Here is a 14,356-nt window from a genome sequence, read left to right as displayed (position 1 = left end):
CCCTGCCACATGAGCCCTGGGCCAGCCAGAGCCTGCAGGATCTTTGAGGCCTGCATGTCTGGGGGGTTGCTTTGCCCACTGCTGACATGCAGCTAGCTCTGGGATGGAGCCCAGCAGCTGTTCTGTGCTATTCAGCGGGGTGGGCTGGAGTTAGCATGGCAAGGAGCAGAGAGCATACTTTGACTTCTAGGGAGAAGCTAGTGAGCTAGGTAGGTTTCAACTAGAGCAAACCACTCTGCCCTCAAATCAGAGAGCTGGTGGCCAGGGTAGGAGGACCCTCAGCAACCACCCTGTCCTCCTTCTCACCTCTGCTGACCCTGAGCGCCTGCCTCCAGCGCTGGGGCCTTGGACAGGCCACTCCCCACTCTGTCTGAGCTGTCAGTCTGTCCTGCAGGGGTTCCCCCAGGGGCTTTCCTGTACCCCTTGACTTCTCCTGGCCTCTGCTGTCAGCATCCCGCTCCTTTGTCCCCACCTATCACATCTCTGTGAGATACACAGCAGGGGCAGGTTGGGGCAATGCAGGCAGAGGGTTTGTCTGGGCCTCCCTGGGAGGGAGGAGTCTTGCCAACTTCCCTCCACCAGAAGCAAGGCACCCTGGAGCCGTGGGCTGACTGCCGTTCCAGCGAGGTCATCGGGTTGCAGCACCCTCCCTGCTCCTGCCTCGGGAGCACTGCAGCCACCTGTGGGGTGGGACACAGGAGCTATTTAACAGCTCACAGCAAGAGATTGTGGTTTTGTTCCTGGTCCAGTTTGCAATTATAGCTGCAAGGTGACCTGAGCTAGGTATGGCCGTGGTGCCTGGGTAACACGGTCAGTAGCTGTTCTGTTCTCCTGCCAACTGGGGCTGCCTGCGAGGGGACAGCACCCCTGCCAGTCCTGTTCCCCCACACTGGCTCAGGCTCCCAGATCTGCTTGGTGTAGGGAGCTGGTGACAGCTCCCTGGAGAGGGCAGAGCTGGCGCCCATGCTGATGACCTCCCTGGCTTCCTGCAGGGTGCCAGGAGATCGCGGAGGAGTTCCGTGCCCAGGAGATCGATGGGCAGGCCCTGCTGCTGCTGAAGGAGGATCACCTCATGAGTGCCATGAACATCAAGCTGGGCCCAGCGCTGAAGATCTATGCCCGCATTAGCATGCTCAAGGACTCCTAGAGGTGCCCACAGGCGTGGCACAGGCAGCCCACCTGGACACTCCCACGCAGGGCAGAGGCACTTGCCTACACAAGCCCTTGGGCAACAGGCTGTAGCTGTCGCTAGGAGCTGGGGGGATGACACTGGGCCCATGAGCTCCCTGTGGCCTGGAGCACAAACGGCCCCTGAATGCCCCAGCTGGGGTCTGGATACCTGTCTTCCCACCTCCTGGCTGGGGCAGAGGCTAGGTCTTGTGGGGCTGTACATATTTTGTAGTATTAGCTTCCCCTCCTGCAGTCCCAGCCTGCCGTGCGGCGCACAGGGGAGAAGGGATCATGGCTGCAGGGTGGGCTGGGGCTGGGCAGGGGCCAGTGGCCCCCATGGCCAGGTGCTGGCTGGCAGTAGGCAGGGCTGGTCTGATTCCCTGCTACTTGCCCAAATGTGAGACCCACAGGAGCCCCCCTCTCCCCAAGAACTGCAGACTTGCCATGTGCTGGACCCAACCCCCCACTGAATGCCAAACAGGATGGTTGCCTTAAAGTTGTGTGTGGTTGTGCCAGGCACTGCCCGCACACCCAGCAAGCAACCAGGTTCTGGGCCCCCCTGTATGCTCCCAGCCTGTGGGGGTTCCAGTGCATCCTGTGGCTCGGACTGTTAATGTGGAAGCCAGTGGGTGCCCCTGGGGTTGGCTCCTGAGCAGTGGGGTCCCTGCTCCTGGGACGGTACAGTGGGGAACAGGCTCCTGGCTGCCTGCGGAGGGGGAGGTGCCCTTTGGCAGGGGGCTGCATTTCAGCAGGGCCTGCTGTGTTCCTTGGGCACGGGCACTGCTGGCCCCAGTGGCCCAAGAGCATCCATCCCTGTGCTGTGGAGTGGGTGGGGGCTGTCCCTCCAGGCTCCTGGGGCCAGTGTAGCTGGCTAATGCCAGCAGAGCAGTCCCCTATGCTGATTTGGGGGTAATCTGCACAGGCCTCCCTTGGGCTTCCCCTAGTGTCCTCAGGCTGCCATAATATGGCCCAAGCTGCCTGTATGCACCGGGGTGGGGGGCTCCAAGCCCCACTGAGAATCATTCCTCTTTTGAGCTGAGGAGATGCAGCTCCATCCTCGCCTCCGTACTGCAGCGCTGCCAGCTGTAAGCATCCCCCAGTGGATAGGGAGCTGCTCCTGGCTCTAGACTGAGGGAAGCTGGTGTGGGGCTGGGCTGGGAAGGTCTTTTTAAAACCCTTTTTTTCCCTTGTTGTTTTTAATAAACGTTACAAAAAACTCCACAAACCTCCATTCGGGCTTTTCTGGGCCTAGGAGCATGCTGGGCACCAGCCACCCTTCTGCTGGTTACTAACACGAGCGGGGGCTTGGCTGGGGGGAACATTTCATTGCTGCCCTGCCCTGGGTGGAGACACGCTAGCTGGGGGCTGGTTTGACACTGCAGGCGCTGGCAATGCGGCATTTGCTCAGGTTTACCCAGTCTCCCCAGTGCCAAGAGCTGGAAATGGGGGGGAGGGGGTTGAATGAAGGGGTAAAAGGGGGGAGAGGAGGCAGTGTCTGCCCCGGGGTGGCTGGAGCTTGTGAAATCTGTGCAGAAGGGGCAGGGTGAGAGCTGTGGATCTGGTGGGTTGATGCTGAGCAGGGCCTGGGGGCCAGAATTCTTCTTTTCACTTTTGAAAATATTTTTCAAAGCTGAAACTTTCAAGCCAGAAGTGTGGCTGCCCTCTGCCCTCACCAGCTGGGCCAGGGAAGGGGGCAGAGACTTGGAAACCAACAAATGAAAAAATGCCAAACCCCTTGGAGAGGCCCCACACAGGAGCAGCCTCCCTCGAGAGTCCTGGAAAACTTGGGAAACCAACTGGTTTCTGAAAAATGCCTGTTTCTTGGCAAGACGGTCGAACTGCCCCCAGCTCTGTTTGGATCGCTAGTCACAGCCTGGTAGCTGAGCCCCTCCCAGTCTTCAATGAATTTAGCCTCATGTAGGGCGGAGCTGTTATCCCTGTGGGGGAAACTGAGGCATGAAACGCCCAGGTCCCCAAAGATATGTGGCCACCTAACTCCTGTTGAGCTCTATGGAAGATCTCACTTCTGCAGATATGTGCCTGAGTGTCTTCCCCAGGCAGGGCCTTGACCCCAGATCTCTTCCACCTCAGGCTAGAGCCCGGCTCCCTCAGTGTGGCACTCGTCTTGGTGTTGGCAGCACTTTGGATTCTGGCTGCTGGGGGGCAGCAAGGAGTGTGTGCTCTATGCCCTGCCGTGCTCCAGGCTGCAGTGCTAAGGAGCTGAGCATGCTCCCGCCACCTGGAAGCTAAGGGGGAGATGCAGGGGCAGCAGTGGCCAGTGTCTCCTGGCAGCAGCCCTCTGCTGAGGCTCCATATGCTGGATGCTCCTGTTAGCATCAGTGGGAGCAGATGTAGAATCCGGTCTTGCAAGGTGCACGTGGCACCATTTGTGCAGTGGCTCAGGCCCTGCTCTGCTAGCCAGTGTGTCCACAGCCCCTGCAACCCTGGCTCAGTATCCTCCCCCCATATCCCCTTGCAAGGATCAATGCAGGAGTGCTGGTGGGGTAGTGAGGTGGGGGGGGGGGCTTAGCACCTCATTAGAATATAGAGTCTAGCAGCTTAGCCAGCCCTCAGCTGGTGTTTAGGAGTAGGTTAAATTGCCATCTGGAAGTTTCTTGGCTATGAATAGTGCTTGGGGGGGTGTGGGGTGAGGGAGGTTTAGGTTGGATATTAGGAAAAACTTTTTCACACTCAGTGGTGAAGCACTGGAATGGGTTCCCTAGGGAGGTGGTAAAATCTCCTTCCTTAGAGGTTTTTAAGGTCAGGCTTGACAAAGCCCTGGCTGGGATGATTTAGTTGCGAATTGGTCCTGCTTTGAGCAGGGGGTCGGACTAGATACCTCCTGAGGTCCCTTCCAACCCTGAGATTCTGTGAACACTGCAGGGTTCCACGCAGGCTTTGCTGCTGCTCAAGGTTTCCATGCCCGGGGTAAGTTGCAGGTTAACCTCATGCGCTGATCACCTGCTGGGAGGCTTTGCAAACAGCCCAGGGAAGGACACAGCAGATGTGGGAGAGCCAGGCCACTCATGGTGGGTGCTTTAGAAATGGGTCTGATGCAGCTCATGGAGTCAGCCTACAGCCTGCTGACCAACGGAGAGGGGGTGCGCGTAGGCATTGGAGAGTGGCCATGGCTGGTGCTGGAGGGTGTGGGACAACCCAAGGGGCTCAGGCGAGCAGCAGTGGAGCCAGGCCATATGCTGGAGGTGGGGATGTGAGAACACGTCAGAGGTTAGTCATAGTGGTAGCACTGCCAGTAACTAGGGGAAAAGGAAACCCCCCACCATGGAGCCAGCCAGGTGGCCTGACCCTCTCTTAAAGATCCTGGGCTGCGGGCAATGCTCCTGCCCTCCCTGGGGCTAGTCTGGATGAGGCACCTCTCCCCTCCTCTGATTTCACGGCCCAGGGCTACTGGCTGAGGGTGGTCAACGTGTCTCCATGAGGTGCTGCTCTCACCTGCTGGCAGTGCCAGGGTAGCGTATCTGGAGTGGGGAGGTGGCAGGCCTGGTGCCTGCAATAGTGGGGTGCCCGAGGGAGCCTCAGTCTGACAACCTAGAGGAGAGCATGTCAATAACCAGGGTGCTGAGCAATGGGGAAAGGGTTAAATCTGCTGGGTGGGGGCACAAGCGGGAGGGGCCCTTTGAGGGGGATGCCTGGGGATCTGTGAGCATGAAGGGTTAATGGGCTGCCCCTGGGAAAGCCCATTTGATTTCAGTGGGGTGGGGGTGGTGCGCATCCTTGGCAAGGGCCGCTGAGCTCATCCCCATGGCTACTGGCCCAGTAAACTTTCCCCTCCCTCCACCATGCTACCGGTTTAGCCTGGGGCTGCCTCTGGCATTTCCAGCCTCTGCTGGCACCTAATGACTGTGCATGGAAACAACAGTGCTGCAATGGTGCTATGGGTCTGTCCACACTGCAGTGGAAGCCTGGGGTCCAAACTCAGACTAACCCTCCCTTCTGTCTACACGCAAATCGCACTAACCCAGGGATTGGACCAAATGGGGTGAAGGGGCTGAGCCTGAGTCAAGCTGGGACCCAGGGTTCAAGCCCTGTTGTTTTGCAGTGTAGATGCAGTCCCACTCGATTTCATGCTCTGAGTGTGAAAAGGATCCCACAGTCCCACAGGGTGACTTTGTCCTCTGGACAGTCAAGTTTGTTGGCTAGACTCATAGACTAGAAGGCCAGAAGAGACCATCATGATCATCTAGTCTGCCCCCCTGTATGTTGCAGGCCACAGAACCCCACCCACCAACTCCTGTAACAGATCCCTAAGCTCTGGCTGAGTTACTGACATCCTCAAATTGTGGTTTAAAGACTTCAAGTTACAGAGAATCCACCATTTACAGTAGTTTAAATTTTCAAGTGACCTTATGCCCTATGCTGCAGAAGAAGGTGAAAAAAACTCCAAGGTCTCTGCCAATCTGACCCAGGGGAAATTCCTTCCCAATCCCAAATATGGTGATTAGTTAGACCCTGAGCTTGTGGGCAAGATCCAGCAGCCAGACACCTGGGAAAGAATTCTCTGTAGTAACTCAGAGCCCTACCCACCTAGTGTCCCATCACTGGGCATTGGGGATATTTGCTGCTAACAATCACAGATCGACTACACACCACAAACTTATCAAGCTCATTCATAGAGTCATAGAAACAGAACTGGCAGGGACCTCGAGAGGTCTTTAGTCCAGTCCCCTGCACTCATGGCAGGATTAAGTATTATCTAGACCACCTCTGACAGGCGTTTGTCTAACCTCTGCTTAAAAATCGCCAATGATGGAGATTCCACAACCTCCCTAGGCAATTTATTCCAGTGCGTAACCACCCTGACAGGTAGGAAGTTTTTCCTAATGTCCAGCCTAAACCGACCTTGCTGCAAGTTAAGCCCATTGCTTCTTGTCCAATCCTCAGCCGTTAAGAAAAACAAATTTTCTCCCTCCTTGTAACAACTATGCCTCGCCCTTTCCTTACCAGTTGCCGACAAGGGTGAGCTGACCAGGGCCGCCTGGGGTGGGGGGCAAGTGGGGAAATTTGCCCCAGGCCCCACAGGGGCCCCGCAAGCCCTTGGCTCTGAATCCCTTCCCGGCTACTCACCCAGTGGCAGTCTGGGTCTTTGGTGGCACTTCAGCGGCTGGTCCTTCAGTGCTGCTGAAGACTCGGAGCGAATGAAGGACCCGCCACAGACTTGGAGCGAGTGAAGGACCCGCCGCAGTCTTGGAGAGAGTGAGGGATCTGCCGCAGTCTCAGAGCGAGTGAGGGACCTGCTGCAGACTCGGAGTGAGTGAGGTACCCACTGCTGACTCGGAGCGAGTGAAGGACCCGCCGCAGACGCGGAGCGAGTGAAGGACCCGCCGCGGACCTGGAGCGAGTGAGGGACCCGCCACGGACGCGGAGCGAGTGAGGGACCCGCCGCGGACCTGGAGCGAGTGAGGGACCCGCCGCGGAATCGGAGCGAGTGAGGGACCCGCCGCGGACGCGGAGCGAGTGAGGGACCCGCCGCGGACACGGAGCGAGTGAGGGACCCGCCACGGACTCGGAGTGAGTGAGGGACCCACTGCTGACTCGGAGCGAGTGAAGGACCCGACGCGGAGCGAGTGAGGGACCCGACGCGGACGCGGAGCGAGTGAGGGACCCGACGCGGAGCGAGTGAGGGACCCGCCGCAGACATGGAGCGAGTGAGGGACCCGACACAGAGCGAGGGACCCGCCACAGAATCGGAGCGCGTGAGGGACCCGCCGCAGACGCGGAGCGAGTGAGGGACCTGCCGCGGAATCGGAGCGAGTGAGGGACCCGCCACAGATGCGGAGCGAGTGAGGGACCTGCCGCAGACCCGGAGCGAGTGAGGGACCCGCCGCGGACGCGGAGAGAGTGAGGGACCCGCCGCGGACGCGGAGAGAGTGAGGGACCCGCCACGGACTTGGAGTGAGTGAGGGACCCGCCGCAGATGCGGAGCGAGTGAGGGACCTGCCGCAGACCCGGAGCGAGTGAGGGACCCGCCGCGGACGCGGAGAGAGTGAGGGACCCGCCGCGGACGCAGAGCGAGTAAGGGACCCGCCGCGGACGCGGAGCGAGTGAGGGACCCGCCGCGGAATCGGAGCGCGTGAGGGACCCGCCGCGGACCTGGAGCGAGTGAGGGACCCGCCGCGGACCTGGAGCGAGTGAGGGACCCGCCGCGGACCTGGAGCGAGTGAGGGACCCGCCGCGGACGCGGAGCGAGTGAGGGACCCGCCGCGGACGCGGAGCGAGTGAGGGACCCGCCGCGGACGCGGAGCGAGTGAGGGACCCGCCGCGGACGCAGAGCGAGTAAGGGACCCGCCGCGGACGCGGAGCGAGTGAGGGACCCGCCGCGGACCTGGAGCGAGTGAGGGACCCGCCGCGGAATCGGAGCGAGTGAGGGACCCGCCGCAGACGCGGAGCGAGTGAGGGACCCGCCGCGGAATCGGAGCGCCAGGCGGTGAGTACAAGCACCGCAGCGGGTGGTGCCTTTCTTTATGTCCGCTCCCCCGCTTTGCCCCAGACCCCCTGAATCCTCTGGGCAGCCCTGCAGCCGACAGACTCAGGCATCTACGGCACCGCCCTGGTCGCCGGATGGGCAGTGGCCCGACTTGGAGGGAGAATTCAGCCCCTGACCTAGGAGAGGCGAATCACCGACAGCCGCGAGACCGGCGTGGCATCGGCGCAGCAGCAGGGGCAGTGGCCCACCCAGTATCAATACGGGAGCCATGGGGTGCAGGTCCCACATTCCCACCATTCTTCTCAGGCCACATCGGACGAACTGCCTCCAGCCCAGACAGGCAAAGGGAAGCCGCCCCTCGCACTGCGGTGCAGTCATCTTCGTCATCTCTGGATGCGGCGGTGGCAAGCCCCTTGCCAGGGTCAGTCCTGGCTATTTGGGGCCCTACGCAGCCCGGAAGGCCTCTGCAGGGGCAGGGGGGTGGGGGCTGGCCCCAGGCCTCCATGGGGGGGGGCTGGCTTGGAGTGGAGGGGGGAACCACCCCCCAGCACTCACGGCGGCTCAGCTGGGGCTGGGTTGCTGCACTTCCTGCAGCCAGTGAGGGCAGACCTGGCCCTGCTGCAGAGCTCAGAGGACTGGGGCAGGGGTGGGGTGGAGCAGGGGGCAGGAAGAGGTGGGGCTTGGGCGGAGCAGGAGCAGAGGCCATGGGGAAGAGGTGGGGCAGGGGCTGAAGAAGCATGTAGCTGCACAGGGCACCGGTGCCCGAAATTTCCTGGTGCCCTGTGCAGCTGCGTACTTTGTGTATGGGTAGGGACAGCCCTGCCCCTCGCAAGCGAGCAGCCCCCTGATGATTTCAAGGAGCACCAGGCCCTGCTCAGAAGGGTGGCTGCCAACCTGAACTTGGAGGTCAAGGAGCTAGTGGAGGAGTCCAACGACCTCTTCAGCATCATCCCCTCCTCCATCCCGGCCCTGGTTGCATTGCCCATTCACCCGAAGGTCCTGAAAATTGCCAAGTCTATGTGGCAGGACTCCCTCTTCCATTCTGCCTACCAAGAAAGCAGAAAAGAAATATGACCCAGGAAAGGGATTTGAATAGCGGTACATCCACATTCCTGCAGGGTCCCTGGCAGTGTCTGCCATCAATGAAAGGGCCAGGCAGGGCCACGCCAGTGGCATACCCAAAAATAAAGACACCAAGACTTTATTTGGACTTGTTTGGCTGGAAAATTTATTTAACAGCTGGCCTGCAATTCCAGGCATCTCACCATCAGGCCCCACTAGGCAGGTACAACATCAAACTGTGGAACTCCATCAGCAAGTTCAAGGAGGGCCTTCCACAGGACTGAGCCCAGGAGTTCCCCATCTTGGTAGATGAGGGCAAAGTGGTGGCGAGAGGCGCCCTCCAGATGGCCTGGAATGCTACTGACTCACAGGTCAGTGTGGTTGCCTCTGCGGTGGTTATGAGGCGCAGCTTCTGGTTACAGTTCTCCAGGCTGTCCCAGGAGATGCAGACTCCCTTCAGGACCTTCCGTTTGAGGGAGCAGGGCTCTTCTCAGAGCTAGTCGACGCACAGCTCCATGGCCTTAAAGACTCCCGTGTCACCTTCCAGTCCTTGGGCCTGCACACCCCTCAACAGGCTAAAAAGCAATTTCAGCTGCCGCCTTCTCCACCTCCGTCAATGTCGTGGGGTACCCCCCAGTCCAGCTCCTACAGAAAGAAAGAGAAAGAAAAGTGACGGTATCCATTGTCATCCCGCTCTGCTGCCCAGCCTGGCCCCTCTAGAGACCAGGGCAGTCAGAAATGGGCATTTTGAGGATGCAGCTGAGGATGACGCCACAGCCACTGCCCAGGATCCACCCTCTGTGTTTTCCTCGACCGTCTAGGCCCCTTCCAGTCGGCCTGGTCTCAGCTGACCTTGGACTGTTGGGTGCTCAACACAATTTCTTCGGGCTATACCCTACAAGTCATGGATTATCCAGCTATTGAATTACCACCATGTCGTCCTGGTCCTGCCAGGGGAGGGCTGATATTGCTGGGCCCAATGCTGCAGGCCACCCCATTTTTTTCACCCCTGGTGGCTCTGCACCCTGGGCAGCTGCCACACTCACTCCACCCTAGTTATGAGCCTGCTGGCACAAGCCAGCGACACCCCTTTGCCATGCCACCTGCTGGTGAGTTCACACACCTGGAGTCACATCCTGCATCTGTGCGGTCCCATGCAGCAGCCCAGAGCACCACGATCTTTGAGTGGCCTCCAGACCTACTGGAGGAGAGGGAGCACTTGGGGGCCCTGGCCAGTACTGCAGCAAAGCAAAGGGATAATGCCAGGGAGCAACAGCCCCAGGCCCTCCAGCAATGGTCCTGGTACCTGTGCCTGTTATGGAGAGCCGGGCTGTGAGGCCACCACTGAACCTGGCATGTTCTGGGCAGCACCTCTGGCAGCCAGCAATCACTGACCTTGGGCAGGAGATCACCCTGGACTGCCAGAGCACACACCCCTGTCAGTCAGCATTAGGCGCTGTATCACAATACCACTAAATAGGGGGATTTAATCCATTATTAGGGCACCCCCATGTGAGGCAGATGTGAGCTGAGAGCTGCCCTTCACCCAGGGCCGGCCCACAACATTTTGGCACCCGAGGCGGGGAGCTCAAACGATGCCCCCATTCCCCCTCACTTGGGCCAAAACTTTGAAAGGTCTCAGTTCTGTAATTTACTCCTCTCATGCCACTGCTCTGCTACCTACCCTAGTAAAGGAGAACTAACAACTTCAAATGCCTTGTTCAAAAATTTTAAGTAACACTTAACTTTCAAATGCCTGAACAGCAAATGTAACTTTTCTTGTCTGCACAGTAAACACCAGCATTTTGATCTGTTTGAATAATCAAAGCGGTGCTTTTCCTTCCTTCTTGGTTGCAAAGATCTGAACTGCTTCCTGAAGGTCCACAGTCTGGGCCAGCTCATGCTCTGTTGCAGGAGTGGGCAAGCTTTTTGGCCTGAGGGCCGCATCGGGTTTTGTAAATTGTATGGCGGGCCGGTTAGGGGGGGTCGTGGCCCAGCGCTGCCTGGAGCCCCGGTGGCTGGCGGCGCTACAGTCACACTGACCGGCTGGAGCCAGGCCACGCCACCGCCGCTACGCAGCACAGAGACCGGGTCAGGCTGGCCCTGCAGCTGCACTGCCCGAGGAGCTCGCAGCCCCACCGCCCAGAGCATTGCACTGGGGCGAGCTGAGGCTGTGGGGATGGGGGGAACAGCATGGGAAGGGCCGGGGGCAAGCCTCCTGGGCCAGGAGCTCGGGGGCTGGGCAGGATGGTCCTGAGGGCCGAATGTTGCCGTGGGCCCTATTTTGCCCACCTCTGCTCTATTGAGATGGTTGCAAGGCTGACCAGCATCTCCTGTTAGTCTATAAGGTGCCACAGGACTCTGCTGTTTTTACAGCCTCTCCTATGTCATTGTGGAGCGTAGATGTGTTTTTATTAACTTCAGCTTGGAGAAGCAGCGTTCTCCACTGGCAGCTGTTACAGGAAGTGTTAGAAGTATGCGCAGAGCAACAAAAGCATTTGGAAAGAGGGTGATCATCTTATTCGTGCACATATATTCCAGAACAGCCTTTGGAGTTGATCCTGCTGAAATGTATCTTGAAAGGGCTTTCAGTTCTTCACCTAGGTCACTTGCATCAATATCGCGCATGTCAGCACTGTCTCTGGTGCCCTGCATTGCTGGTGTAGGTCTTCTTCAGGTATAGTGAGGAGTTTTGGAATATCCTACAACATCCCAAATATACTGCTGTGTTCCTTGAGCTGCATGAACATTCTTCAACTGACTATTGCACACTCTAGCACCTGGTTAAAGAATTCAACTTTGAATTGTTGTTTGCGGTCTCTTATGGGATTATCCCATGCCTCGTCATCAAAATGTCGTCTTCTTCGGTGACTCTTGTATTCTTGAATGGGTGGGAAAATAGCTTCAGTGTGAAGTTCCTCTGCCAACGTCTGTGCACTCTTCAATCCCTCATCTGACCGGTAAGACTGTAGGTATGACTTTGCTTTGTCCAGTTGTTCCATCGCTCCAGATATATCAAGGTCAACACCTTGGGGTCTCTTGCTTACAACATTTATTTTAAACAGTCTGTCGTGCCACAACACTAAGCCACACAGAAATTTGAAGTTCTGTATGTTTCTGGCGATTCCATTTCTCTCTGCCACTGTTCTCCCATGAACCGTTCCTGTCATAGCATTATCCTCCATAATGGCAACTATGGCATCATCTCTCTTCCCAATTTGGTGTTTGATAGGCTTTATCGCCTCCACTCGACTTTCCCAGCGTGTGGCACTCGGTGGTTTCAGTGTCAGAGAGGATGTTCCTAGATGTTGCTTCAAAATTTGCCATTGATGAGTTGATGCAGAGAAAAATACAGAGATGCTTTGAATGACATTAAAAAATTCAGCAGCCTCCCTAGAAGCTGATGCTGCATCACTGACCACCAAGTTCAATGAATGAGAACTGCATGGGACCAAAAAAGCTTGAGGGTTTAACTCTCGGATCCCTGTCTGCACTCCTCTGTTCTTCCCTCTCATGTTGGCACCATTATCGTAGCCCTGACCTCTCATGTCAGCTATCGCAATTCCCGTATCTTCCAGCTTTTTAAGAAGCACATATGTCATACCAGCTCCTGTTGTATCATCAATGTCAATAAATTCTAGAAAATGCTCTCTGACAGTCACCATTGCAGGGACATTTTCACTAGCTTCTGTTGTTGTTACAAAACGCACCATTAAAGTCATTTGCTCCGTATGACTGATGTCAGGTGTACAGTCCAGAATAACAGAGTAATATCTTGCTGACTTCAGATCTGCCACAATCTTCTGTTTGACTTTTGTTGCCAGTAACAGTATGATCTCATTTTGAATTGTTTTTCCAAGGTAGTGGTGTGTGTCCATTTCTTGAGTGGTGACTCAAATTGAGCCATCAGCTCCACAATTTTAAGAACGTTTCCATTGTTTGTCACATACAGCTGATCTGAACTGCCACGCAGTGCTAGGTTTTGGGTAGCAAGCATTCTCACAATGGCAATGAGCCTTTTCAGAACATTGTGCCAGTAAAGAGACTCTGATGCAATCTTCTCTTGATGCTGATCATCTATGGTGGCCTTTAACCTTAGTCTCATCTCAAGCTCTTTCCATCTATAGAATGCTCTCTGGTGAGTTGCTGCCTTCTCATGGCATGCCAGATTTCTAGCCCGATGTTTCCAGTCCTTTGTTCCTGTAGAACCCAACATGGCTGGAACATTAGACTGGAAGAGTTTGCAACAAAGATAGCATGTAGCATTCTGGGTTTTGAGTACGTAAGCCATGGCCTCTCCACTTTGTCACCCTTGGGGATTTCACACCAGTAATGTGTTGGATGGAAACGTCTATTTTCATTGTCTTTGGGGAACATGATGTTTTTCACTTGCTGTGGCCCAGGCAGTACAAGGAAGTCCCTCAGGCTACTGCTCAAGTGGGTCCACAGTCCTGGATCATCTAGACTTAAGGAACTAAACTCAGCAGCAGCTGTTTCTTGTGCCTCCATGGCATTCTTCTCTGATCTACACTTTTCTTCAGGAATGTGCATGGTTACATCCATTTGAGATGGAGATATGGATGCTGCAGTAGCTGCCAGGTTACCTGCACTCTGACTAACTGGAAGATCAGGCATGTCCTCACCACTCACATCCTCACTGGGGCCGGAAGGCTCACCGTGAACATTTGTGTCTATGTATCTCAGGAGAGCTCCTTCCTGCTTAGATAGAAAAGCTCCCTTTGCTTGCTTTATTTACATAGGGACTGTCCAGTTTGGCCGACGTACATAGCAGAGGGGCATTGCTGGCATATGATGGTATATATTACATTGGTGGAGGTGCAGGTGAATGAACCGGTGATGTTGTGGCTGATCTGGTTAGGTCCTGAGATGGTGTCACTATGCAAAAGGATAAATGGATACAAGTCAGACATTAGGAATGGCAATATACAAAAACCTGTAGGAGAACACTTCAGTCTTCCTGGACACACAATAGCAGATGTAAAGGGGGCCATCCTGCAGCAAAAAAACTTCAGGACCAGACTTCAAAGAGAAACTGCCGAGCTTCAGTTCATCTGCAAATTTGACACCATCCGCTCAGGATTAAACAAAGACTGTGAATGGCTTGCCAACTACAAAACCAGTTTCTCCTCCCTTGGTGTTCACACCTCAACTGCTAGAACAGGGCCTCATCCTCCCTGATTGAATTAACCTCGTTATTTCTAGACTGATTCTTGCCTGCATACTTATACCTGCCTCTGGAAATTTCCACCACATGCGTCTGACGAAGTGGGTATTCACCCATGAAAGCTCATGCTCCAGTGCTTCTGTTAGTCTACAAGGAGCCACAGGACTCTTTGTTGCTTTTTACAGATCCAGACTTAACATGGCTACTCCTCTGATCCTTAAGGCAAAGAGAGTGTGCTATTCTGGCGCACACATTGCAAGGCAAGGTAGATGTCTTGGGGCTGCCAATATAAATAGAACCAGAGGATTAGCAGGGACCACAAGGGTCACCTAGCCTAAGCCCCTGCCAAGATGCAGGATTTGTTGCATCTAAGGCCTTGTCTACACAACAAGGCTTTGTCGACAAAAGTTATCAATGGAGGTGTACACCCGGACGTGCTGTTCCCACCGATGTAACTCCCCTGCTAGAACATCAAAAAACCACCTCCCTGAGCA

General features: G+C 56.1%; 1 protein-coding gene across 6 annotated transcripts in view; it reads left to right on the top strand.

Annotated features, from left to right (window-relative positions):
- PHC2 (polyhomeotic homolog 2) overlaps window positions 1-2,395 on the top strand; it is a 154,182-nt gene extending 151,787 nt beyond the window's left edge. For all 6 annotated transcript variants that reach the window (XM_030537305.1, XM_030537306.1, XM_030537308.1 and 3 more), the window contains one exon: window positions 993-2,395. In XM_030537305.1, coding sequence (XP_030393165.1) covers window positions 993-1,147 — 155 coding nt within the window. In that variant the 3' untranslated portion in view covers window positions 1,148-2,395. The remainder of the gene's footprint in view (window positions 1-992) is intronic.
- Window positions 2,396-14,356: the final 11,961 nt, after the last annotated feature.

The sequence above is a fragment of the Gopherus evgoodei genome, chromosome 18, assembly GCF_007399415.2.
Source record: "Gopherus evgoodei ecotype Sinaloan lineage chromosome 18, rGopEvg1_v1.p, whole genome shotgun sequence".
NCBI lineage: Eukaryota > Metazoa > Chordata > Testudines > Testudinidae > Gopherus > Gopherus evgoodei.
The sequence above is the reverse complement of the archived record's forward strand: the minus strand, read 5'-3'. Positions and strand labels throughout refer to the sequence as shown.